General features: G+C 48.8%; 1 protein-coding gene across 2 annotated transcripts in view; it reads right to left on the bottom strand.

The window, feature by feature from the left end:
* GRIN3B (glutamate ionotropic receptor NMDA type subunit 3B) overlaps positions 1 to 5,680 on the bottom strand; it is a gene marked incomplete at its 5' end in the record, with an annotated part of 43,920 nt that extends 38,240 nt beyond the window's left edge. Inside the window, one exon of one of the 2 annotated variants that reach the window (XM_080988785.1) lies at positions 5,195 to 5,680. In XM_080988785.1, coding sequence (XP_080844911.1) covers positions 5,195 to 5,680 — 486 coding nt within the window. Of the gene's footprint in view, positions 1 to 4,244; positions 4,319 to 5,194 lie in introns of those variants that run through there. The other variant, XM_080988786.1, reaches the window with a different exon arrangement.
* Positions 5,681 to 25,979: the final 20,299 nt, after the last annotated feature.

The following is a 25,979-nucleotide window of genomic DNA, read 5'->3' as shown; positions in this document are numbered from 1 at the left end:
GGGGCTACCTTTGAAGGTGACTCCAAAATGACAACTAATTCAGAATGCGGCAGCCAGGCTGATGACTGGGACCACATAATACCGGTCCTGAAAGACCTGCATTGGCTCCCAGTACGTTTCCGAGCACAATTCAAAGTGTTGGTGCTGACCTTGAAAGCCCTCAATGGCCTCGGCCCAGGATACCTGAAGGATACCCATCATCCAGCCCAAACATGGAAGTCCAGCTCCGAGGGCGTTTCGGCAGTTCCCTCACTGTGAGAAGTGAGGATACAGGGAACCAGGCAGAGGGCCTTCTCAGTGGTGGCGCCCGCCCTATGGAATGCCCTCCCATCAGATGTCAAGGAGATAAACAAATGACTTTTAGAAGACATCTGAAGAAGGCCCTGTATGGGGAAGTTTTAATGTTTGGTATTATGTGTCAGAAGTTGCCTAGAGTGGCTGGGGCAACCCAGCCAGATGGGTGGAGTATAAATAATAAAATTATTATTCTTATTATTCTTATTATTCTGCTTGTGGGCTTCCCTTTGAGGCATATGACTGGCTGCTGTGGAGATAGGAAGCTGGACTTCTTATGTGCTTAAATGCCACAAGAGCGCACCTCTCTCCATCCAGCCCCTGGGAAACATGCACCTCACAGGTCTGAAAATGTGATGTTTGAAAGAGGCTGTGCTTTTCTTTTTCAGGTTTATTTGGAAACCTGTTTAAAATCGAGCCTTTTGCTTCTGCGCCGAGAGGGAATTGGTTTTTTTCTCCCTCCTTCCCCCATCGAGAACCTGTGAGCAAAATACAGATTGCCTATATTGGCTGCAGGGAATTGGACCAAAGGAAACCAGCGACGAGGAAGGAATTCTCTGAGATCACTAATGTCCTGGCGACAAGACAGCGCAATTGAAAGGAGGGGAAACAACAGAAAATAAAGAATCAAATCAAATCAAATCCCTCCCTTTGCCCCCAGATCTTGGCAAGACCTTGGGAGGATATTACTATTTATCATCTTGGAATAATTCCTGGATTTTTCCAAACAGCAGCCTTGAGTGGCAAAGATGGATAAGGAGACCTGAGCTTGTTTGGTGTCACAAAACAACCAACTCCTTCTAAAGCTGGAACCAGATTCCACCCCAATCTTTGCACCTGATTTGGCTATCTTCTGCTCCCCAAATCCAACAGGCATTGTTGGGGTGTTGCTGTCCCTAGAAACTGCAACAGACGGCTGCTGCAGTGACAAGGTCCTGGTGCCCCAGCACATATTGATTAGCAATTTCTTCCCCTATCCCCACTGCAATTGCATTCCCCATGCATTCAAGGAGAGTTGGGGGGGCCTCCCTCCGAGTTTTGCAAAAAATAATAATGACCGATTTTTTTTGCTGTCATCTGCTGGGAAAACAAGGGGCAGAGTCTTTGTACTAGGCCTGCTTGCCAGGGGGAGGGGGTATCTGTTTTGACCCAGGATATGAAGAACATAGAACTGCAGAATTGTAGAGGTGGGTGGGACCCCCAAGTCCAACACCCTGCAACGCAGGAAACATTCGCCCAATGTGGGACTCGAACCCACAACCCTGAGATTAAGAGCCTCATACTCTACAGACTGAGCTATGCAGTAGCAAAGCTGCCGGTTCTCAGCTCTCAGAGGTGGTGCGGTGCAATGGGTAGAGTGGTGGAGGAAGAAGCAGAGTGCGCTGGGTTCGAATTGCCTTCTGTCAACAAAGCTTACTGGGCAACCTTGGGTGCCTCTCTTTTCCTGAAACACTGCCAGTTAGTGCAGGTAACACTAATTTTGATGGGCCAAAGGATCTGAGCTTCTGGTAACCCTGTTCAAACCAGAATCTTGAGGACCAACATCTTTTCATTTTAGGGGGCAAAGCCCCCACAGCTCAGCAGTGAGGTCCCCTCCTTTGCACACACACAAAGTCCCAGGTTTGAGGCGTCTCCAGAGAGAGACCCCCTCCCAGCCAGAGACCCCCAGAGAGTCTCTGCCCGCCAGCGTCCAGCAGCCCTGAGCTAGACCGTCTCCTCCGATATAAATCAACTTCCCAGGCCGAGTGCTACCAAATCCTTTTCCGTTAAGAAACGAAATTAAACGCAGAACGGCCAAGAGCCTGGCACAGATGGGGTTCCTGGTGGCTTTGGGCCACCGGAATGCAGTAGCATGGGCTCATGTGTACAGAGGAAGGATATTGATGTAGAATCACAGACTCGAGGAGTTGGAAGGGACCCTGAGGGTTATCTAGTCCAACCCGCTGCAATGCAGCTGCCCCGTACGGGGATCGAACCTGCAACCTTGGCGTTCTCAGCATTTACTGTAACCAGCTGAGCTATTAAGTGAATCTTCCAGTATCTATATCTATAGCTGTAAAACAGACCAGCTCAATGGGAGGATTACTGACTCCCAGCATGAATTGGCAGAGGACCGTGGCAGGATTACACCCGCCCACCCCTCTGCTTTCCTATCTTGATTTATGAGCCACAAACGGGGCCCGGGGCCCAGAGCCTGTCTGAGCATGACATCCCATCGACAGGCTTCGTTCTTTTTTGAACAACTGCTCAGCTGCGCCTGTTTATTCCAGAGCGGGGCGATCGGACGCCTCTTGCATCAATCACCGGCATTAAAAGCCAGCAGGCAGGCCGATGGTCCTGGGCTGAGAGCCGAAAAGCCTAATGACAGTCATCGTCCCCCTCAATTTAAAAACCTACCGTGTTGGGTTGTGCCTCATTTACTGGGACTGATCATCTTGAGTAAGCAATGCCTTTCATTTCAGTATGTCTACTCTGAGTAGGGATAACATTGGGTTCAAACTGAACAGGTGTGGGAAAGGAAAAGTTCAGTGTGTGTGTGTTCCCCCGAAACAGAAGTGTTTTACCCACCCCAGTTTCCTGTCTCCAACAGTGGGGTGCAAAATGGACGCCCACTAATTCTTTGTCCGTAGCACCAGGGGGTAGAATACCCCATGGATGCAGAGGCTTTTGCTCTAAAATAAGAACAGGGTGGGATGGGGGGTGGCCTTGCTGAGATTGGGGCAAAAGGACCACATCCTGCTTCCAAACAGGAGACAGATCCGTGTCCTCAGAAAGGACACCGACATGGAATAAAGGCGATGCTGCCTTCCTAGTCCCCGGCAGCTGGTGCTCAAAGGTTGACTATGTCTATATGGAGAGGCTCAGTTTCATTATAAAGTTGGAAGGGACCCACAAAGGTCATCCAGTCCAGCCCCCTGCAATGCAAAGGCTAATAAGGAGCTGACAGAACCTTTTAAGGGCAGAAGCAATGAACTTACAGGGCTGTTGTTATTTTTTATTCCTGCATTGCTGGACTAGATGACCCTTGGGTACCTCATCATCATCATCATCATTATTAGAATATATATTTCTGTTCACTTCAAGAAGAAATACCAGTTGAGGTCTCCATCTAGTCCAGCCAAACAGGGAAAGGGATATCCTTCCCTGATTATCCTTGAACACTTATTATCCATCCACAACCTCCCTCTTAGCACGGGTGCAAAATGGGCATTTGCGATCGACAGATTTCCCTCAAGCTTCCAGCTTCAGATGCAGCCGACCTCTCAAGGGGAAGGAGGACCGAACAGGCAGCTGGCAACACTGATGACGGAGGAGGAGGAGGAGGAGGCTCACAGCCTTCCCCAGTCCTTTCTCTCCAGCCGAGGTAGACTGCCCCTGCAATGGAAGTTCGCCAGGTGTACTCACAGCTCAGGGACCGCCTGCTCTGCTGCCTTTTGCCAGCCTCTGGTGCTCAGAGGTTGACTTCTCCCAAACACGGACGCTCAGGGATCAAAGCAATAAAAGGATTATTAATCATAGCTAATAGCTGCAGACATTCCTCTGCGTCCAGGACCCTCAGGTAAGCTTGACCCCGGACATAACAGCCGCTTGGGCTGCAATCCTTTACCTGCTTACTCAGGAGTAAGCCCCATGGCTTCAAGTGGGACTTAATTCTGAGTGGACATGATTCCTGTATTGCAGAGGGTTGGGCTAGATGACCCATGGGGGTCCCTTTGAATTCTACAGTGCTATGATCCTATGCGTAGCCTTACATACAATTAATACAGTACAGTTGTATTAATAAGTTATGTAAGTAATAATAACTCTTGAATTATGAGAAAAGAACACAACACTGCATTATAAAATGGTACGACGGCCACAATCACAGCAGTATTAATGAGTTATGCAAGTAATAAGAATAACAAGTATTTCAGGACAATAAAAAATAATAGATCATATTACGTTATTACCATTCGTAATGTAGCTGTAACCAGCTGTGGACTTTGCATATGATGGGTGGAGAAATATTTTAAATTAATAGCCATGTTTAGCCTGTGCGCTGGCTGGGTGACTCCAAGATAGACTGCTCCTGACTGTGGATGTTCACAGTCACCAACCATGCAAAGCTGTGATCCTTGCACTGCAAGGGGGGGCCTTGAGGTTCCTTCCAACTCTACAATTCTGTCACCTGTGAGCAGGCTCTCTGACAGGGAGGGATGCCTTCCTCCTTCCTCCTGAAGGGCAATGACAGCCTCATTTAGCTACCTGTCCCTGAGGCCTCTCCAATGTAGACTGCCCTTGAAGGTGGAGGTTCAACCACATAACTAATCAAAGCTGCGATTTCTGCACAGATGGGTGGGCACTGCCCCACATGACCCACAAAGTCCCTTCCAGGTCCATCACTCAAGGAACCCAACCAGAAGGTCGGTTATTTGAGCCCTAGACGGCTGTGGGCAGGATTCCTGCACTGCAGGGGGTTGGACTAGATGACCCTTCCAGCTCTTCAATTCCATGATCCCTAAATCCAGTGTTATTTTTATAGAGAAAGAGGCACCAGAACTCACCATGAACACCTCCCTTGTTCTCTTATAATGGCAATGGGGGCGTAGCCAAGGGTGGCAGGGGGCAGCTGCACCCCCTAAATCAAGTAAATAAGTACAAATACTTAACTAACTGACCAGTTGTTTCACAGAGCTCAGTTCTGCCTCCGAATCATAAAACCTGACCCCACAACATAAATCCTTGCTACGCTCATGGCACCCACATGAGAGGTTTCTGGTGAGTTCCAGCTGGAAAAAAGCCCTGCCTAAGTCAATCTGTAGCCTACTTGCTCGTGGGCTGGTAGACTGCTCTTGCCCTAGGAGGCTCTCCACCGGGGAGGATTTTTTAAATGAAAAAGCGGGGGTGTTTTTCTCCTTACCCGGCTCCTGAAGGGCATGGGGGTCTTCGCACTTTGTCCCCCTCTACCTTCCTCCTCCTCCTCCTCTTCCTCCTCTTCCCGGATGCTGACGAAGGGGATCTCCAGGAAGGCGGCGGCGAAGTCCAACTGGAGCAGCTCCCTGCGGGACGCGGGGAAGGCGAGCACGGCGGCCACTCCGCGCACCACCAGCGCCTGGCACAGCCAGCGGGCCAGCGAGGCCGGGTCCCTCTGCCGGGGCGCCCCGGAGACCACCTCCAGGCTGAGGTTGTAGGGCAGCGCGGAGGTGGCCGTGCGGCTGGCGCGGGCCAGGGCGTTGCGCGCCCGGCTCTCGGCTTCGCCCGCGCGGGGAAGCAGGGCGCCCAGGCGCACGGTGTGCCCGATCCGTGCCAGGATGTGGCACGGCTGCGGGTGCCCCCGGGCCGCCGGCTGCCCCGCCAGGAGCAGCGACAGGCACCACCAGCAGCAAAGCGCCCGGCGCCTCTCCATAGGGCAGGGCGCGCAAGGCGCAGGGGCGCGCAACCCCTGCGCCCGCCCCCCACCCGCGCTGGGTGGGGGGTCCCCTAAGGAGGCAGCCGGGAGGGGGTCTCCCAGGGCCCGCCCATCAGGGGCCGCGGAAGTGGGGCAGAGCAGGAGCAGCGGGAAAGAGCAGGAGCAGAGGGAAAGTGAGGTCCCCCCCGCCCTATCCAAACGCAGTTGCTGCTGCCGCCGCCGCGCCGGGCGCTCCGCCGCTGCGCCTCCGCTCCCGCGCTCTGGCTGCTGCTCGCTCGCTCTCCAGGCGGAGCTGGAGGCTGCTCTGGCGGGAGCGCGCCGCTAGGGGCGGCAGAGGGCGACCCTGCCAACCTGGGGATGAAGATGGTATTTGGGAGATGATGGCACCCTCGCCAGCCTGTTGGGGAGGAGAAGCGCCGCTTGGCACGGGCGCCTAACGCGCCCCTAAGAAGCACACATATATAGGCTGCATCGGAAAGAGATGTCTGCGTTTCGGCGAAGGAGATGCAGACGGCGCGAGGCGAGGAAGCGGAGAGGAGGACGAGCCTGTCTCTGGGCATGCACAGAGCGCGGGCGAGGAAGAATCGCAGAAACCTAGAATGACAGAGTTGGAAGGGTCATCTAGGTGAGGTGAGAGGTCTGCGCTTCGTCCAAGGAGAGGCAGACGGTGCGAGGCGAGCAAGGAGTCTCTGGGCATGCACAGAGCGCGGGAGAGGCGGCGAGGGAGGAGCCCCGCTGGCGCTGTGGGAGCATGTGCAGAGTGCAGGGGGAAGGAGGGACGTGAGCTCGGTGGGCTCTGGGTGCGTGCCGAGTGCGGAGCGGGGAAAGGGTTGGAGGACTGAGGCAAAGCGAGGAAGACGAGAGGAGTTCGGAGATGCGAAGGGAATGGAGCATGTGCGGAGTGCAGAGAACAAGGGATCGGAATAGACGCTGCTGAGAAAGATCGTCGAAGGAGGAGAGGTTGAGGGCGGGCTCCAGCTCTGTGGGAAAGCAGGCTGCGCGTGTGTGTCCATGGGCACGTGCAAAGTTCGGAGAAGGTGCTAGAAAGGCACAGAGGTGGGAGAAGACTTGGCTGGGCTGGGCTGGACTGGGGCGCACCAGACTTTTCCAGAAACGCGGGGGGGGGGTGTCAGATGAAAAGGAAAAGAATCTCTGAACATACACAGAGTGCCAGAGGAAGGCAGGGTTGGTGATGCCGACACTGGACATGGGCACCCAAAACCGCTAAAAAAATTGGCTAGTTCTGATCCAGTTAGCCGAATTCACTAATTAGAGGTCAATAGAGGGGCATTAGGTACCCTGGACGTAGCCAGGATTTTTTGGGGGGGGGGCAGAACCTCAGTTAGCTATGTATTTTTATTGATTTTCGGGGGGTGGGCAGTTGCCCCCCTGCCCCCCTTGGTTATGCTCATGTTAGTAGAACAGCAGAATGGAGCCTCCAGGTTCAGAAACAGTCTACCTCTGGAACAACAGATGCTGAGATCAAGAGAAGAGGGAAAGGTGTTAGCTTTCATTTTGGCTGCCCACTGACAGAAGCAAGTTGCTGGGTGCAGCGTAAATTTTGCTCAGGCTCCGGGTTGCGAAAAGTGGAAAGAGCTGCTCTGAACATATGCAGAATGCCGTGCCCCCCACAAACTGTGTTCTTATTAAACTCCTCCTGTTCATATTTAGAGTCATAAAATTTATAAAATTCACAAGGATACTTTTAAAACTCATGTGATATACAAAAAAACTGGTCAAAGTTGAGATATATGTGCATTAATCTAGGAAGAAGCATTCCTCTGCAAGGAAATGTATCTTCTAAAATTAGTAAAGGCATCTTCTAAAATGGTTTTTTTTTTAGGAAGACTCCAAAATTGTTGAACTTTTTTAAACAAACCCCAAAGTTGTTGGGTTTTTGTTTTGTTTTTTTTACAAAAATACCAAAACCCCCACACTATTTTCCTAAGATCCAGGATAAATTCATTCCCCCCGTCAATTCCGCCTTTGAAATCCCCGTAATGTAGCGGCCCCACTAAAATAGAAGCAGTTGTTGCACCATGTATTGCTCTGTGCTGTTTTCTTTTTAAATTGAATTTGTATGCAGCCTTTTTAATTAATTTTTAATTAAAAATAAATAAAATAAGAGGCACCCTTCCATTTCTTGCCTGGGGCAGGGAATGCCTCTTTTTCAGTTGACGGACCTGTGACCTCTGGATAATGTTGCACTTCATATCCCATCATCCCAGACTGGCAGCTAAGGCTGATGGGAGTTGGAGTTTGACAACTCCTTGAGCAGACGCACATCCCACCCCACTTCCCTGATTTCCCCACACCTTTGTGTCTTACACAGAGGGAAAGCAAATCCCACAAAAAACAGGTCAAGACCCAAACTCAGGATTTTAAGCAGTCTGCAAATGGTGGTCATCCATGACAGCTAAGTAGAACCTCCTTGTTCAGCCACAGTCTATCTCCGAATTCCAAGCACAGGGGACTTATGAAGTGGGGAGGGCTGTGCATTAACTGGGATCCCGGAGAAGGCCAGCCGGTCAAACAGCCAGAGATGAGAAGCGCAGACACGCGTGCGGAGTGCCAGCCACAAAAGGCTTTCGCTGCTCTCCTCCTTTTCAGCGGCCTATTGATGAATGCCGTCCCCATTCACTTCTCTCCTGTTTTATTTGGAGATCAATTCGCTTACGGCGATAATTGTGTTTTCAACCTGCGTTACCCTTCGCTGTCACGGAAGCCCTTCACGGACCACTAGGGGATTTTGGCAAGGTGGCAAAATATTAAAACGCCGTTAGAGTCCGGGAGCTGCATGAAAGCACCACCTCCTCACCAGGCCTTCCCCATCTCAGTTCTCTGTCTCCCTTTTTTCTCTCACCTTACTGAATCTTTCAGCCTCCTTGCCTGTGGACTCCCTTAGCCGCCCTACCAGATTATGGTGATGATGATGATATTTATACCCTGCCAATCTGGCTGGGTTTCCCGAGCCACTCTTACAACACATATAAAAACATACAAATATCTCTGTTCGGCCGCACCCACAAATCTTGTCCTCCTTCGTGTGGCTCTCCGTGAGGTTTCAATCCCAGCCAAACTGATGCCTTCCCCTTACCTCACAGAAACCGGACAGCTTACATTTGTGAGGTCAAAGCCACTGGGCTGATTGGTGCTGGACGCTTCCCTGCCACCTAAGGAAAATACAACATATTCATGATAATTAATATCCATTGGATATTAATCATGTTTAGCCTAGAAAAGAGGAGACTGAGAGGAGCTATGAGAGCCATCTTCCAATATCTCAAGCAAGGGCTGTCACAGGGAAGAGGGAGCAAGCTTGTTTTCTCCTGCTCTGGAGGGTAGGACTCGAACCCATGGCTTTAAGATTCCAACTAAACCTCAGGAAGAACTTTCTGACACGAACAGCTGTTCTACAGTGGAAGGACTCCCTCAGGAGAAGGTGGACTCTCCTTCCTTGGAGATTTTGAAGCAGAGGTTGGGTGGCCCTCTGTCATGGATGCTTTAGTTGAGATTTCTGCATTACGAGGGGTTGGACTAGATGGCCATTGGTGGTCCCTTCAAACTCTACAATTCTATGATTCCACTGTTCAGAGAGGGGGAAACAGAAACAGACTCTGAGTGCCATAAATAGCTTGACTGTATTAATAATATAATATATATATATGATAACACTTCCAATGTTCCGTGTACTAGTTGACGGTTACAACAGGCCTGCAAGGTAGGCTAATGTTCCCATATTTCAGATGGCAAAACTGTGGAGGCAAAGCAGAGTCACCAGGGTTAGAAACAAGCAATGTGAATTGCCAAAGTGAGATATAAACTGGGGGAATTCCTCGCACTCCACCGGCCCTGCTTTCTCAGCTTCAGGTCCACACCCTCCAACATTTCTCTGATGAAAAAAGGGACACCCTACTTAGTAGTAATAATAATAATAATAATAATAATAATAATAATAATAATACCACCCTTCCCATCTTGTTGGGTTGCCCCAGCTGCTCTGGGCAGCTTCCAACGTATATAAAAACATAACAAAACATTAAACTTTGAAAAACTTCCCTCTGCAGGGCTGCCTTCAGGTGTCTTCTAAAGGTTGTCCAGTTCCTTACTGGAGGGTTGCAGAATTTCCTAGACATACCCAGAATACTGCTGTCAGACAATACTACTGTTGTCTGGGCGGAAATTCGGAAATTAGCAAAATGTCCGAACGTATGGCAACCCATGTCAGCAGTGCCGTTTTGGGCAATTTTACTTTTTAAAAAAGCTCAAAAACATCCTATTTATCTCCTTGTTTTGGTGTCGCATAACTCTATACACTCAATATCTCTGATGAAAAGTGGGACATTCTGAGATCAAATCACTTCTGTAAATCCAGAACTGTCCCTGGACAATAGGGACACTTAGAGGGTCTGCAAGTTTCTAGATCTCAGGGCAATGAAGGGGATAGGCAAGAGCCGTGTGAGATGGAAAAGTGTGCAAGACCTCCTTGCAAATAAATTTGTGCTGTATTCCGCAGAACAAGACAGTTTTGTGGATGCACTTAAGATGCTCCTGTTTGTTTGCAGGGCTGCGAAACTCTGGGGTTTTTGTGATGAAGAATTATTGCGGGTTTCCCTCCCTCTTGTTTTTGGTTGATGCTGTCCTCCTTGTTGGAGCATTGTACTCAACAGCCCCGGAACGTGCTCAGCATGGCTAAAAGTCATAAGCCCCAATTGAGAACCTTGAATAGCCTGACTCCATTTAGCTTTATCAGTAATGAAAGAAAGAGAGAGAGAGAGGCCGCCTCTTGCTAATTTTACAATTTCCTTGTAGCGCTTTGGAAAAGCCGGGCAACTCGGATTTCCTCACCGCTCCTCCAAAGCAGACGTCAAAACGCACGGAAGGTTTTTTTACACAGTGCAATTCAATGTCAGTCGCTGCTGCCCCTTGCAAGTACGTTGAATCATTGACTCCACCTCCAGGAATAACATAGGACTGGTCTGGTTTCTTTTTTCTTTTTTAAATGAATAATAGAATCAAAGAATTATAGAGTTGGAAGGGACCCCAAGGGTCATCTAGTCCAACCCCCCGCAATGCAGGAATCTCAGCTAAAGCACCCATGACAGATGGCCGTCCAACCAGTTTTTTCAAACGTTTAGTCAGAATGTCCTTTCTTGTAACTTGAAGCCATGGGTTCGAGTCCTGCCCTCCAGAGCGGGAGAAAACAAGCTTGCTCCCTCTTCCATGTGACAGCCCTTGAGATATGTGAAGATGGCTATCATATACTGTGGGACACAGGTGGCGCTGTGGTCTAAACCACTAAGCCTAGGACTTGCCGATCAGAAGGTTGGCGGTTCGAATCCCCGTGACGGGGTGAGCTCCCGTCTTTCGGTCCCTGCTCCGGCCAACCTAGCAGTTCAAAAGCACATCAAAGTGCAAGTAGATAAAGAGGTACCGCTCTGGCGGGAAGGTAAACAGCGTTTCCATGTGCTGCTCTGGTTCGCCAGAAGCGGCTTAGTCATGCTGGCTGCATGACCCGGAAGCTGTACGCCGGCTCCCTCGGCCAATAAAGCGAGATAAGCGCCGCAACCCCAGAGTCGGCCACGACTGGACCTAGTGGTCAGGGGTCCCTTTACCCTTTACCTTTATCATACACTGTAAGTAATATTCTTTGGTCTTGTCTTCCTTCTGACAGTCTCTGCTTTTGCCCACACAACAACCCTGCGGGGTAGGACAGGCTGGTGAACGAGTGCTTGCCCAAGTGGCAAGTGGGCAGAATTGCTCCTGTTGTGGTCCAGTCCCACTGGGAGGCTTCTTTTGGGGGGCATCCAGTCAGCCATTGTGAGAGCAGGAACCTGGATTAGATGAGCTCCCTTTGGCCTGCCCAACTTTAAAAAGGCATTAGACAAATCTTTGTTTTTTTGCCCAATTTCTATTAAATTTTAAAATCTTTACCTATAAATTCCAGATTCCAAATGTGTTGTGCGTTTCTCTTTAAGACTTGACTTCCCATATTTCCCTCCATGCTGTTCTTAATCCCATCCCATTTGCATACTTCATTCTAAGACAAATTGCCTTTCAGATATTATCAATCTTCTAGTGCTGCTCATATTTCAAATTCTGCTCGCAAATCCACCTGGTTATGATATTTTTTCAGATATTCCAAAAAGGACTTCCGTCCCTCCATGAACAGTCTGTCATGCTGATTTCTTATTTTTGCTGTTCATTCTGCCAGCTCCACAGAGTCCATTAGCTTTAAAATCCATTCGTCTGGCATTAGACAAATCCGTGGAGGGGAGGGGTCAGTCGCTAGCTACTAGTCCTGATGGCTGCCTTAGAATCTGAGGCAGCCGACTCTGGGTTCCTGCTGTTGGGGTTTACAGTTGCACTCAGGTCCTGTTTGGATGGGTCTGGTTGTCCAACAAGAAAATAGGATGCCAGACTTAGATCAGGGGCAAAACTAGGCTTTATTTCACCCGGGTCAAAGATCCAGTTTGGCACCCCCTACTCACAGTTGCATGGAACACGGGTGGCGCTGTGTTCTAAACCACAGAGCCTAGGACTTGCTGATCAGAAGGTCGGCGGTTCGAATCCCCATGACGGGGTGAGCTCCCGTTGCTCAGTCCCTGCTCCTGCCAACCTAGCAGTTCAAAAGCACATCAAAGTGCAAGTAGATAAATAGGTACAGCTCCGGTGGGAAGATAAACAGTGTTTCTGTGCGCTGCTCTGGTTCGCCAGAAGCGGCTTAGTCATGCTGGCCACATGACCCGGAAGCTGTACGCCGGCTCCCTCGGCCAATAAAGCGAGATGAGCGCCGCAACCCCAGAGTTGGTCACGACTGGACCTAATGGTCAGGGGTCCCCTTACCTTTACCTTTCTCACAGTTGCACACACACACACGCGCACACACCCAGGCAGGGCGGCCCCCCCAGCTACAGTCCTGGTTTGGAGGAACCCTCTTTGGCGTTATCACTTTAGTATCCAGACCCTTCCCCGCTTCTTATCCAATTCCTGAATGGAGCCTCCATGGAGACAGGCAGTCTACCTTAGAACGCAGGAGAACCAGAACTGGAGAAGGCTATTGCCCTCAGATTGTGTTTGTGGGGTTTTCCATTTTGGGCGACTGTTCGGAGGACAGGACGCTGGGCCCCCTTCGGCCTGACCCAGCTGCGGGGGTCCTCTTAGGTCAAAAGAGGCCTCGTTCTCCTGCCTCCAATCCTGGGCATGCCAAGCGATGATCCCGGGACCTTGTGCATGCAAACTGAGTGCTGAGCCTCAGAAAAGACAGTGGCACAGGGGTTAAATCCCCCCCCCAAAAAAACCCTAGGACTTTTTGCAATTGAAAAACGCCCACACAGATACCCCCTCCCTCTCCGCCATCAGCACCCACCTCCCTACCTATGCGCACTGGGTGTGTGACAACAGGTGGCGCCCAGCGGCAGCGCTGGCACGGAGCGATGGGCTGTGCCAATGCGCCAAACGTCCGTCACCCACCCACCCACTCACCCGGGATATTGCAGCCTGCCTGCCCACAGCCAGCCAGCCAAATCTCTTCGGCAGATTCAGGGGGGTTAATGCGGCAGGAGTGTGGGGGCACCGGCTCCCTGCCCGCCCTGGCTCCATTACGGATTCCAGAGATCTCTATTGTCATGGCATTAATCCTGGCAGCGAAAAAGCCTTTTGGTGTCTATAGGTATTGAATGGGAGTTGCGAAAGCCAGACCCTTTGGAAAGCTCTCTTTTTAGTAACCAGAGCTAAGCCCTCCTGTTATTATCACTCTCCGCCGCTTTCCCTCAGTCATGCATCGATGTGCGTGTGACCAGAATTCAAAAATCTAAGCCCCAGACTTCATTTCAGGGAGCTGGGGGAGAGCGGGGGGGGGGGATGTTTTCAAGAGAGTGCTTGCAGAAAGTCTTAAGGAGATCACTGTTCCCGGGTAAGATGGGACTTTCAGAGAGGCTCAAACAAGCGTCTTGGAATGCGTTTCTTAAAGCAAACGAAAAACCCAAGCCCAGGAAGGATAAAACCAGCATATTTTTTCCAGCGTGGAGGGCTTCTGAAATGTCTCCTTGGATTTTGCAGTGCTGATCTGCAGAGCCTTGGGGTCTACGTGGCCTCAACCAGGGCCGGATTTAGATGAAGAGTGGCCCTGGGCTACTCCACTTGTGAGGCCCCTCCCCCCACCCTCACAACTAGAAGAAAATGGAGGAGTGTTATAAACAAAATTAAGTGACGCCAAGGATGGTGACGGGTATTTAAAATTCTACAATTCACAATTTCTCCTCTAAAGGACATAAGATGATACAGTCATACCTTGGGTTAAATGTGCTTCAGGTTGAGAGTTTTCAAGTTACGCTCCGCGGCGACCTGGAAGTAACAGAGTACATTACTTCCGGGTTTCGCCACTTGCACATGCGCAGACGCTCAAAATGATGTCACGCGGCGGAAGCGGCAAAACGCGACCCGCACATGCACAGATGCACTGTCGCATCTTACGTTCTCTTCGGGATGCGAACGGGGCTCCGGAATGGATCCCGTTCGCATCCCAAGGTACCACTGCATTGTTAAATACCATGGTGATTTTTAAAAATGCATAAAATTAACAATGAAAAACTTTTGCAATAACTGTACTTTGTAAACCTATTGTGGCCTAGGCACAGGGCCGTCTTAAGCATCCGGCGCCATGGTGCAAAGATCCCTCTGGTGCCCCCCTTTCCCAGAGTTGTCAACCTTTTCCCAAGCCTCTGTGGGGTTTGCTCTCCTCCCACGGAGGCTTGGGAAGGAAGCTGCCCACCCGCCAGCCATATGGTTGACGGGGCACAGCTGGCGGGCGTGCAGGGAAAGGGGAGGTCACTGGCAAAACTGCGCAGCTCCCCCATTCGCTGGAGTGCCCCTGAGAGGCCAGCGCCCTGGCGCAATGCGCCAGTAAGCCCAATAGGAAAGATGGCTCTGCCCAGGCAGGCCTGGAACTAGTTCCCATGTCTTGTTCCACTCTAAGGAATCACGTTCAGCCTTCATGGCATTTAACCATGGCTCAGCATCCTCTGAGGTTAAACTTTGGACCCTCTTTGAAGCTTGAAGGTTCCCAAACCTTCTCTGAGTTACTAACAACAGCTGTATCTGCTTTGACTGTTTTCGCAAACTCTTCAGCATACCTTTTGGGTGGATTACCCTTTGTGGCCCTTTCAGATCTGCGTACTATACGCATGTCTTCCATGCTGGGCAGGCCGGGTCGTCCTCTTATATACCTGCTGGGATTGACAAGGCATCTGACCCTCACCTGAATCTCATAGCTCTCCTGTAGCTGCCTCTGATTAGTTATCATTTAACTCTTGGGGAAAATAATTAGCATCACACGTCATGTGCATGGAAGTTGCCAAACAAATTAACCAACTAGAAGGATTACTGTTAATAGGACTAGTTTTCCTATAACTTGATATTGCTGGATAGTTTTGATGAACTGCAAAAGCATTTTTAGTTTGCTTTCTGTTGCCACCCTGGAACTTTTCTTTATTAGTGCCACTTTGTTTTGTACATTCCATGCAAATGAAGGAAAACATCTTTTCTGCTTGTATATGTTGATAATATAGTTTTGATTACTGGGGACAAACAAGATTGTATGAAAACAAGATTGGGTGCAGTCCTGGCCAGGACATAGGCGTCCTGACTGTGACAAAGGTGACCTGTGTGCTTGCTTGCTTGCTTGCTTGCTTGCTTAACAGCTGTTGGGAACTTCAAGGTCCCTGCTCTCCCTTCTTATGGTCTTTGTACTAGACCTGGAGACTCCAATAGAGAGCATTCCATGTCAAGAAGGAGGGCAAGTGGGCACTCTATCAAATGACAGGGCAGGAGTTACATGGAGCAAGGCCTTTTCACTGGTGGTGCCCATTGTATGCCTCGCTCTTCCCAGACCTGCTCTCTTTTGGCCTGTATTTTGGAGCTTTATAAATTAGGAAGACTTTGGAAGAACTGGTTGATAAATCTTATCAGTTGCTGATGTATGAGCGGATTTTATTTGCTGCTATTCTGTGCTTCTAGTGCACCAGGGTTTACAGCAGCATAATAGAGTTGGCCAGGATGCCAGAAGGGATACAATTTATGAGCTTTCTCCATTATCTGCACAGCAGTGGGTGTTCAGTCAACAGTGCAAAAGCTGAGCTGAAGCATTCCCTGCTGCTTACCTGCTTTCAGCAATAGAGGTCACTGTTTGGTAGTACCCAATTCGTTAGCTATCAGATTCTAGAGCTCCCTATTGGTGGCTCTTAGGTAATTCACAAAATACAGAGTCCATTCATAAAACACAGTGTTCATTCATAAAGCAGTAACACAAATCTCCATTGCTACATATTGGGTGTATATTTCAGCGGTTGAACGTACAGGTTTATGGCCATGCTGTAGTGTAGTGCCTATGCACTACAGTGAATCAAAGGTGGCTGGGCTCATTGTCTCGGGGTTTGGGGGGGGGGGGAAGAGTGACAAACTGATTTCCAATGAGTGCCCCCTCTTTATTTCCATAACAAGTCCTTGAGTCTGTACTCTGAATGGGCGAAATCAGGGACCTAGAAGGTGCAGGGCTTGCCAGTCCAACCCCTGCACAGTCTTATCAGGGCTGACCTTAAGGCAGTTGGAGCAATTGGGCCAAATTGGGCCCCGTGGGCCGCTCCTAAGGGGCCCCCCGTACCAGGGCAATCTAGATGGATTTTATTTATATCTATAAGATTATGCAGACTTTGATTGTGAACTGGGCCCTACAAAAAAAAAATAAAAAATCAAGTTGTACCTCACTGCTTCAAATTGGGCCCCACTGGCTAGACCTAATAGTTGCTGGGCCTGAGATGCCCTACCCTTGCATGAAGTATTGGGTTTACAATTTTGTTTTGTTTTGTTTTGTTTTTTTTAAAATAATATTTATTACTTTTCCAAAAATTTAAACACTAAAAAGACAATACAATGCAGTACATTACAATGCAATACATTAACACAAAAACAATAAAATAAATCAAACAATTTCATTATCCCATCTTTCATTCACTTATTTCCACTGCCTCCTCACACCTCCCTTTTTGTATTCCACTTCTGTTAATTATTTCAGAAATTCCTTTCCATCTTCCTCTGTTTTCTATCCTATAATTATCTTAACTCATTCTAACCTTATTTTTTCCTTTAATGCTCTATTATTCTATTTATACTTAATTCCTTATAACGTTTCTACTAAAGCCATGTAACTTCATTCCAACATTTTTCTAACATTCATTAATTTTACAGTATTTCTGTAAGTAATCTTTAATTTTTTCCCAGTCTTCTTCCACCGACTCTTCTTCCTGGTCTTGGATTCTGCCAGTCATTTCCGCCAGTTCCATATAGTCCATCAACTTCATCTGCCATTCTTCCCGGGTGGGTAAATCTTGTGTCTTCCAATATTTTGCGATGAGTATCCTTGCTGCTGTTGTTGCATACATAAAGAAAGTTCTATCCTTCTTTGACACCGATTGGCCGACCATGCCCAGGAGAAAGGCCTCTGGTTTCTTCAGAAAGGTATATTTGAATACCTTTTTCATTTCGTTATAAATCATCTCGCAGAATGTCTTAATCCTTGGGCATGTCCACCAAAGGTGGAAAAATGTGCCTTCAATCTCATTACATTTCCAACATTTATTGTCGGGCAAATGGTAAATTTTTGCAAGCTTGACTGGTGTCATGTACCACCTATAGTTTTCTCTTAGGGCATTACATGCCGTAAATTTCATACCTGTGGTCCATAACTGTTCCCAGTCAGCCATCATTATGTTATGTCCAACATCTTGTGCCCATTTAATCATAGCTGATTTCACCGTTTCATCCTGAGTGTTCCATTTCAACAGCAAGTTATACATTTTTGACAAATTCTTAATTTTGGAATCTAACAATTCTGTTTCCAATTTTGATTTTTCCACCTGGAAACCAAATTTTTTGTCCAAATTGTATGCCTCCATTATTTGATAATAATGAAGCCAATCTCGCACTTTATTTTTCAATTTTTCAAAGCTCTCCAATTTTATTCTGTCTCCATCTTGATCCAGAATTTCCCAATATTTCGGCCATTTGGCCTCCATATTGATTTTTTTCTGTGCCTTCGCTTCCATTGGTGACAACCATCTTGGGGTTTTCTTTTCTAACAAATCTTTATATCTTATCCAAACATTAAACAATGCTTTTCTAACAATATGATTTTTAAATGCTTTATGTGCTTTTACCTTATCTTACCACAGATATGCATGCCAACCAAATACATTATTGAAACCTTCTAAATCCAACACGTCAGTGTTTTCAAGAAGCAGCCATTCTCTCAGCCAGCAAAAAGCTGCTGATACATAATAAAGTTTGAAGTCTGGCAGGGCAAATCCACCTCTTTCTTTAGCATCAGTTAATATCTTAAATTTTATTTGAGGCTTCTTGCCCTGCCAAACAAATCTGGAAATATCTTTCTGCCACTTCTTGAAACAATCCATCTTGTCCAAAATTTGTAATGTTTGAAACAAAAACAACATCCTTGGCAGCACATTCATTTTTATCGCAGCAATTCGGCCTAACAATGATAACTTCAAATTTGACCATATTTCTAAATCCTTTTTCACTTCAATCCAACATTTTTCATAATTATCCTTAAATAGATTCACATTTTTGGCAGTCATGTTGTCAGGGAACTGCCATCGGAAGGAAGGGAGGTGAAAGGGCTCACACAGGTTGGGAGAGACTCAGCAGCTGAAGAGGGAACCAGTAGGGGGAGAGGAGGTGAGCTGAGGGAAAGTGAGCTGGAGGGATGGCTCAGAGACACTTCCAGCGAAAACAGTGGGGAGGTTTCAGGACCTCCTGTAGTGACACCCACTCCTCGCCGGAAACTGTCACGCAGAGAGTCCAGAAGACGTGTTTCCGTTAAGGAGCTTTTATGTTGGAAGCGATTCCGAAAGCAACCACTGTCGGAATCTGCAAGCGACTGACAGAGCCATGTTTAAGGGGCTCCGTTACAGACAGAGGTTTGCAAACTTGACCAAACTCTGAGGGACTTGGATTTTACGCACAAGCAGCTCATCGTCCCATCACAGCATTCCGACAGTCTCTGTGAGCAGTTTGTGCAGGAGAAGGCATCATGAGCAACCCAGCCGGAACCGGAGAAGCAGGAGCTGGAGCGGGTCCAAGCCTGGAGGAAAGGTACCGGGCGTTGGAGGTCCAGCTAGTGCTGCAGACGGCGAGGCTCGAGGAGAGGAGGGCTCAAGATGCAGAGAAGGGGAAAACCACCCCGCTCGCCAGAAAGTTGCCAGGATTGGTACAGAAGTTTGGGGGGGAGCCCAAGGACTATCATGCCTTTAGGACAGAGATGCAATATGCCCTTAATCTGCAGTTTGATGACTTTCCCGACGAGGAATCGCGGGTGGCTTTTGTGATTGGGCATCTCGAAAAGGGGGCGAAAGACTGGGTGAGGCCCCTGATGGCAACGAATAATGACATCCTGAAGGACACGAGGAAGTTTTTTCGTGCCATGGATCTGATGTTTTCCAGTGATATTGAGCAGGGAGTGGTACGCAGACAGTTAATGGCGTGCAAACAGGGGAGCCGATCTGTGCGTGAGTACTGGACTGAGTTTACCATGTTGATCCATAAATTGGGGTGGGATCTATCGGCGGAACCCATTCAAATGCTCTTTGAAGAAGGGCTTTCTTCGGCTGTGAAAGACGAACTTTCCCAGGCGCCCAGGGCGGAGTCTATGGACCAGCTGACCAAATCAGCGCTGACCATAGGAGCGCGCCAAGAGGCGAGAGCCTTGGAGAGGCGGGAAGGGAAGGGGGAACGTTGGAGGGAGCTTCGCATTCCAGAGATTCCAGAGCCACCGTTCCCGCCGGGAGAGCCGATGGAAATTGGAACAGCGCGCGCGCGCGCAGTTTCAAAGCCCAGTGAAGAGCGGAAGAAGGAGGGGAAGGGCGCCAAGAAATGTTATCTCTGCCAACAGCCAGGTCATTTTGCCAGAGTCTGCCCCCAAAGAAAGGAATGGCAAGGAATGGCGGGAGCTGTTGGGGAGAGGGAGGAAAAGGTACCGGAGCAAGTAAAAGCCAACGCCTGGCTGCCACCGTCGGGGCACAGCAGTCAGGCCAAAGAGCAGTGAAAGTGCCCACGCCGGAACCTCCTAAACCCGCCCTAGTGATAGAGGTGTTACTAGAGCTGCCTAACGGACACCCACTAAAGATAAAGGCGCTATTGGACTCAGGCAGCTCCTGCAATTTCATGAGTAAGGAGTTTGCTGCTGAGCACCAGATACAGACTATCCCTTTAAGTAACCCTTTGCAGGTGACCACGATCGATGGAAGGGAGCTGCTGGGAGGAGAAGTCAGCCAGCAGACCGTCCCAATGATACTGAGGGTAGCAAGACACACTGAGCTAATAGCGTTTAATGTGGCTACCTTGGGAGGAGCTCCCATTATTTTGGGGATGAGCTGGCTAGCGTTACATGATCCGCTAGTGGGCTGGCATCAGAGAGTGGTCTCCTTTGGGTCAGCACATTGTCTAGAACACTGCAAAGAGCGGGAGGCTCAAGGAGGGGCCAGAGCCACTCTAGCAGGGACGGAAGTAACGGAGAAGGGGAAGGTTCCCCAACAATACGCCGACCTGAGCAACGCCTTCAGCGAGAGGGAGGCAGACAAACTACCCCCACATAGACCCTTTGACTGTCAAATCAATTTACTCCCTGGGGCACAGCTCCCTGTAGGCAAGCTGTACGCCATGTCAGACAGAGAGATGCAGGAGCTAAGGGAGTTCATTGACAAGAACCTGAAGAGAGGGTTCATCAGAGAGTCCAGGGCGGTGGGGGGCAGCCCAGTGTTTTTTGTGGATAAAAAAAACACGGACAAACCTAGACTCGTAGTGGACTTCAGGGCCTTAAATGCAGTGTCAGAACCAGTGACTTTCCCGATGCCCAGAATTGATGACATTTTGACAAGGGTCAGGAAGGGAAAGATTTTTACTAAACTGGACCTGAGGGGGGCGTACAACCTGATACGAATAAGGAAGGGGGATGAATGGAAAACCACCATGTTCACCCCTTTGGGGGCATTTGAATATTTAGTTATGCCCTTCGGCTTACAAGCAGGCTCCGCGTGCTTTCAATCGTTTATGAACCATGTCCTGGGGCCTTTGCTTTACAAGAATTGTGTGGCCTTCTTAGATGACGTGTTAGTATATTCAGAGAATGAGGAGCAGCATGTAAAAGACGTCAGGGAAGTGTTGGGCAGACTGCAAGCCAATCAGCTGTGGGTGAAGCTAGAGAAGTGTCAGTTTCATGTCAAGGAGGTGGAATTCCTGGGGTACCGCTTGTCGGACAAGGGATTGGCCATGGATCCTGGCAAGGTCCAAGCGGTACTGGAATGGAAAACACCGAAAACAAGGAAGGATGTGCAAAGATTCCTTGGATTTGGAAACTTCTATCGGAAGTTCATCAGAAATTTTGCCCACTTGACGGCGCCCATTACGGACTGTCTCAGCAGTAAGAGGAAATTCGTTTGGACGGCGGAGGCGGAGCGAGCTTTTGAGGAGCTGAAAAGGGCGTTCGCTTCGGAAGAACAGCTCCTGCATGTGGATTTACAAAAACCGATGCGAGTGGAAACGGACGCATCAGACCGGGCTGTGGGGGCGGTGCTTCTGCAGCCTGGCAAGGAGGAGTCGGAGTGGAGACCGTGTGCCTTTTTTTCGCGAAAGCTGAACAAATCTGAGAGGAACTACACGGTGTATGACCGAGAACTACTAGCCATTCATGAAGCGTTCAGGAGATGGAGGCATTTATTAATTGGGGCACAACATAAGGTGCAAGTGTGCACGGACCACAAGAACTTAGAGTATTGGAGAACGGCACGAGTGCTCAACCAACGGCAAGTGAGATGGGCCCAGGAGTTCTCCAAATTCCACTTTGAAATTTGTTATGTGCCAGGTCCAGAAAATGTTAGGGCGGACGCTCTCTCACGCAAACCTGAATATTTGGAAGGGGAGGGGGCACCCGAAGAGAGACATGTCATCCCAGAGGACCGCTGGGTGTGTGGGGCGGCATTGGTGGGGCAAAGAGAACTGGTAGAGGAAACAGAGAATGATGAATACGCCCAGAATAAGCTCAGAGGTCTTAGGGGTGAGGGAGAGGAACCAGGGGGTTTCGAGGAAAGAAATGGAGCTTTGTATTACAAAGGGGCACTGTATATCCCTGAAGGAGACTTAAGGGGGAGGGTACTCAAGCAGTTGCACGACAGCCCCACGGCGGGGCATTTTGGACAACACAAAACCATGTGGTTGGTCACCAGGGAATTTTGGTGGCCTAAGGTGAGGGAAGATGTACGGGAGTATGTAAGAGGGTGCGAGCAATGCCAGCGAGCCAAAGGGGAGAGGCGGGCGCCGGCGGGGCTATTAGAACCCTTACCAACCCCAGAATGACCTTGGGAGGCAGTGTCGATAGATTTTATGACTGATCTGCCGAAGTCCAAGGGGAAAACAGCTATCATGGTGGTGGTAGACCTACTAACAAAGGTGTGCCACTTTGTAGCCTGCTCGCATGCAGTCACGGCGGAAGAGACAGCGAAGTTATTTGTAGAACACATTTTTAGGTTGCACGGGGTGCCATTGAGGGTGGTCTCAGACCGAGGAAAACAATTTACTTTTTTTTTTTTTTTTTTTCAAATGATATTTATTAAAATTTTCAAAAATACAGAAAGTAAAAATTAAAATACATTCAGAGCCTTATTTTCATACATCCACTTTCCGGGACTCCCCCCTTCCCCCACCCCTACCATATTCCTCTTTCATATTGTTGGCTCCACAAGCTCTCAATTCTAATTGAAACTTAATTTGTTTAGACCATTATCCGAATTTAAAATTTATACACTCCTCATCAATACCCTTAATAAAAGACAAAAATTCTTTCCCAGGGCCCACCCCATTTTCATTCCACAATTTCCCTTTTTTTAATAGTAAGAACACCCCACACAATAGAAATATCAAAAATAAGAAATAAAAAGTATAATAGATGAAAAAGAGCCAGTTCAAAAAAAAGAAGTTAACAAGCCTTTGGATTTTAGTTCTCCCCCCCCTGTCCCCGGTTTAATTTCCCCCTGACCACCAAACCATGTTATCCGCCTGGAATTCTTAAAGTCCATAAATCACCTATTTCCCCCAACTCCTTGCTGGCTTTTTCTTTTTATAGTTATTTTTTTTTTTTAAAACACTTAACTTCAGATCTTTAATAAAACTCCCCCCATTGTTCTTTCCAAATTGTAGTCCAGTTTCCTCTTGTTCCGCTGCTAAAACGTTCTAATTCAGAAGCTTAGTAACTCTGCAGGGATTATTGTTATTCAGGAACAAAAACTTGCGTTCAGTCCCTTCCTTTCTTCAATAGAAAATTCTATTGTCTCCTTTAGCTGAACACCCTGTAGACAAAATATTATTTCCGTTTTGCAGCTTTCCCAGAAGATAACCAGTCCTGTAAAATTCCAATGGTATTTTTCCACTTACGACCATCTTTGTAATGTCCCGAAACTCCTCTAGGGGGATTGTTGTAACTTTGTTTTCTCTAGTCCAAAAGTCCGATTGTTATCCATGTTTTCGCCATTTTGTATCCAAGTTTTAACGAGTTATAGCAAATTGTAACAAATTTAACCAGCAAGGTTCTCATAATAAAATCCTCTCTGCTTTCCGACTTTGACAGCTACTTTGACAGCTGTCAAAATCTCCGACTCTTTTCACCAGGCTCTCTCTTCAATCACCCGGTTCCCAGGGGGGGGGGTTACGTTTCTTCTCCCTCAATTCTTCCTCCAGCACAGTTCTTATAGTTCCCCATCGTGGAATTCTTAGTTTTTATCAGCAATACAAATCTTTTTGGACCTTGGTTTCCCCGTCCTTGTTTTGGAAGGTTTACAGTAGGGGGGGGGACTGACTTCCTTTTTGGATCCCCCCCCGCTCGTGTCCAATCCGAAAAAAAATTCTTTTTTTTCCCTCCTTTTGAACCCGGTTTCCAAATTACTCACGGGTTGTTGTTAAGAAGTCCGAATTTTCAATGGAAGAAGTCAGCGCTCTCCGCCGGATGGCATGCGGCTGCGCTCGGCAGGGATAGCAGAGGACTCAAAGCACCACGCTTCTCCCCGGCACCCGATCCGTAGCCTTTAAAAAGGCTCCTTCACGAGTCGGGAGGGCGCTAACGGTGCCAGCCGAGTCTCCATGTCCACGGCCCTCGTGGCCGTGGTTTTTGAGGGTCCCCGCATCGCCGGTGCGGTAGGACCCAGCCCCTGCCGAGCAGACTCCCTCCGGAGCTCGGAGGGAGTCCGCCATTCGGCGATGGCGCCAACCCGGAAGTCCCCCCGAGGAAAACAATTTACTTCCAGGTTCTGGAGGAAGCTCATGAGCTTACTGCAGGTGGAGGTCAACTTTTCGACTGCCCGGCACCCTGAAACCAACGGGCAGGCGGAAAGAGCAAACGGTGTCCTCCAGCAATACCTGAGGTGTTATGTCAATGACAGAGAGAATGACTGGGTAGAAAAGTTGGCGCTGGCGGAATTTGCCTACAACAATGCCGAGAATGTGTCCACAGGGATGAGCCCCTTCTTGGCTAATTATGGGTGTCATCCCAGGGCTTTCCCAGGGGGAGAAGGGGAGAGATGGAGCGTCCCGGCAGCCGAGCATTTTGTAGAAGAAATGGAAGCAATCCATCGTCAGCTCCAACTCAACTTAGAAAGGGCGAAGGAAGAATACAAGAGGCAGGCAGACAAGAACCGAAGGGAAGGTGAAACCATAAGGGTGGGAGATAGGGTGTGGCTGTCAACCCAAGGGTTGCCGTTCAAAGGAGGTTGTAAGAAATTAAGACCCAGGAGATTGGGTCCCTTTGAGGTCATTCAACAGGTCAACCCAGTGGCTTTCAGGCTCCGGTTACCCAACCACATGAAACTGCACCCAGTATTTCACAGGTCGTTACTGTCACCGTATGAGGGGGGACGAGAAGGGATGGCCACTCGGGGACCGGTCATAGAAGAAAGGGAATGCAGCAGCCATGTGGCAGAAATCCTCGACGCCAGGTGGAAGGGGGATCAGGTGGAGTATTTGGTAGCGTGGGAAGGAGAACCGGAGTCAGAAAACACTTGGGTAATGGCAGAAGATATCAATGACGAGGTATTGATAGAAACGTTCCATCAAAGGTTCCCAAGGAAACCTCAGCCTGTGGAGAGGTTCCGGAGGGAATACTTTGGGACCACCGATGAGGAGGAGGAGTTGGAAGGATTCCCGGACTCGGAAGGGGAAGGGGAGATGGACTCTGAGGAGGAGGAGTACTTCGAGACCAGGAACCGCAACAGGTGGAGAGAAGTGTTCGAGACATCGGAAGATGAAGGAAGTTCATTCCGGGGTTTTGCCTCCTCACCGCCCGTAGAGGAAGGGGCGGGAGGGGGTGAAGGGGGCCCTGGAGGGGAGGTGGATGTCAGGGAACTGCCATCGGAAGGAAGGGAGGTGAAAGGGCTCACACAGGTTGGGAGAGACTCAGCAGCTGAAGAGGGAACCAGTAGGGGGAGAGGAGGTGAGCTGAGGGAAAGTGAGCTGGAGGGATGGCTCAGAGACACTTCCAGCGAAAACAGTGGGGAGGTTTCAGGACCTCCTGTAGGGACACCCACTCCTCGCCGGAAACTGTCACGCAGAGAGTCCAGAAGACGTGTTTCCGTTAAGGAGCTTTTATGTTGGAAGCGATTCCGAAAGCAACCACTGTCGGAATCTGCCAGCGACTGACGGAGCCATGTTTAAGGGGCTCCGTTACAGACAGAGGTTTGCAAACTTGACCAAACTCTGAGGGACTTGGACTTTACACACAAGCAGCTCATCGTCCCATCACACATGTTAACCCCTAAATATTTCACTTTCTTAACCAGTGTTAGTCCTGTCTTTTCCTGAAACTTCTCTCTCTCATTCACAGTTAAATTTTTCTCTAAAACCTTAGTTTTCGTCTTATTCAGCTTAAAACCTGCTACTTGTCCAAATTCTTGAATCAAGTCCAATACTCTTTTTGTACTGGATTCTGGCTCCTGTAAGGTCAATACTAAATCATCAGCAAATGCTTTCAGTTTATACTGTTTAACTCCCACTTGTATACCTTTGACCTCCTGGTCCTTTCTTATCATGTTTAACAAAACCTCAAGGACCGATATAAAGAGCAGTGGAGAAATTGGGCAACCTTGTCGTGTCCCTTTCTCAATCTTAAACTCTTCTGTCACTACATTGTTCACAATTAATTTTGCCTTTTGTTCTGAATAAATTGCACCTATACCATTTTCAAGAC

This window comes from Podarcis pityusensis (genome assembly GCF_964106645.2).
Source record: "Podarcis pityusensis genome assembly, chromosome: 18".
Lineage (NCBI taxonomy): Eukaryota > Metazoa > Chordata > Lepidosauria > Squamata > Lacertidae > Podarcis > Podarcis pityusensis.
This window is presented reverse-complemented; position numbering and strand designations above follow the sequence as displayed.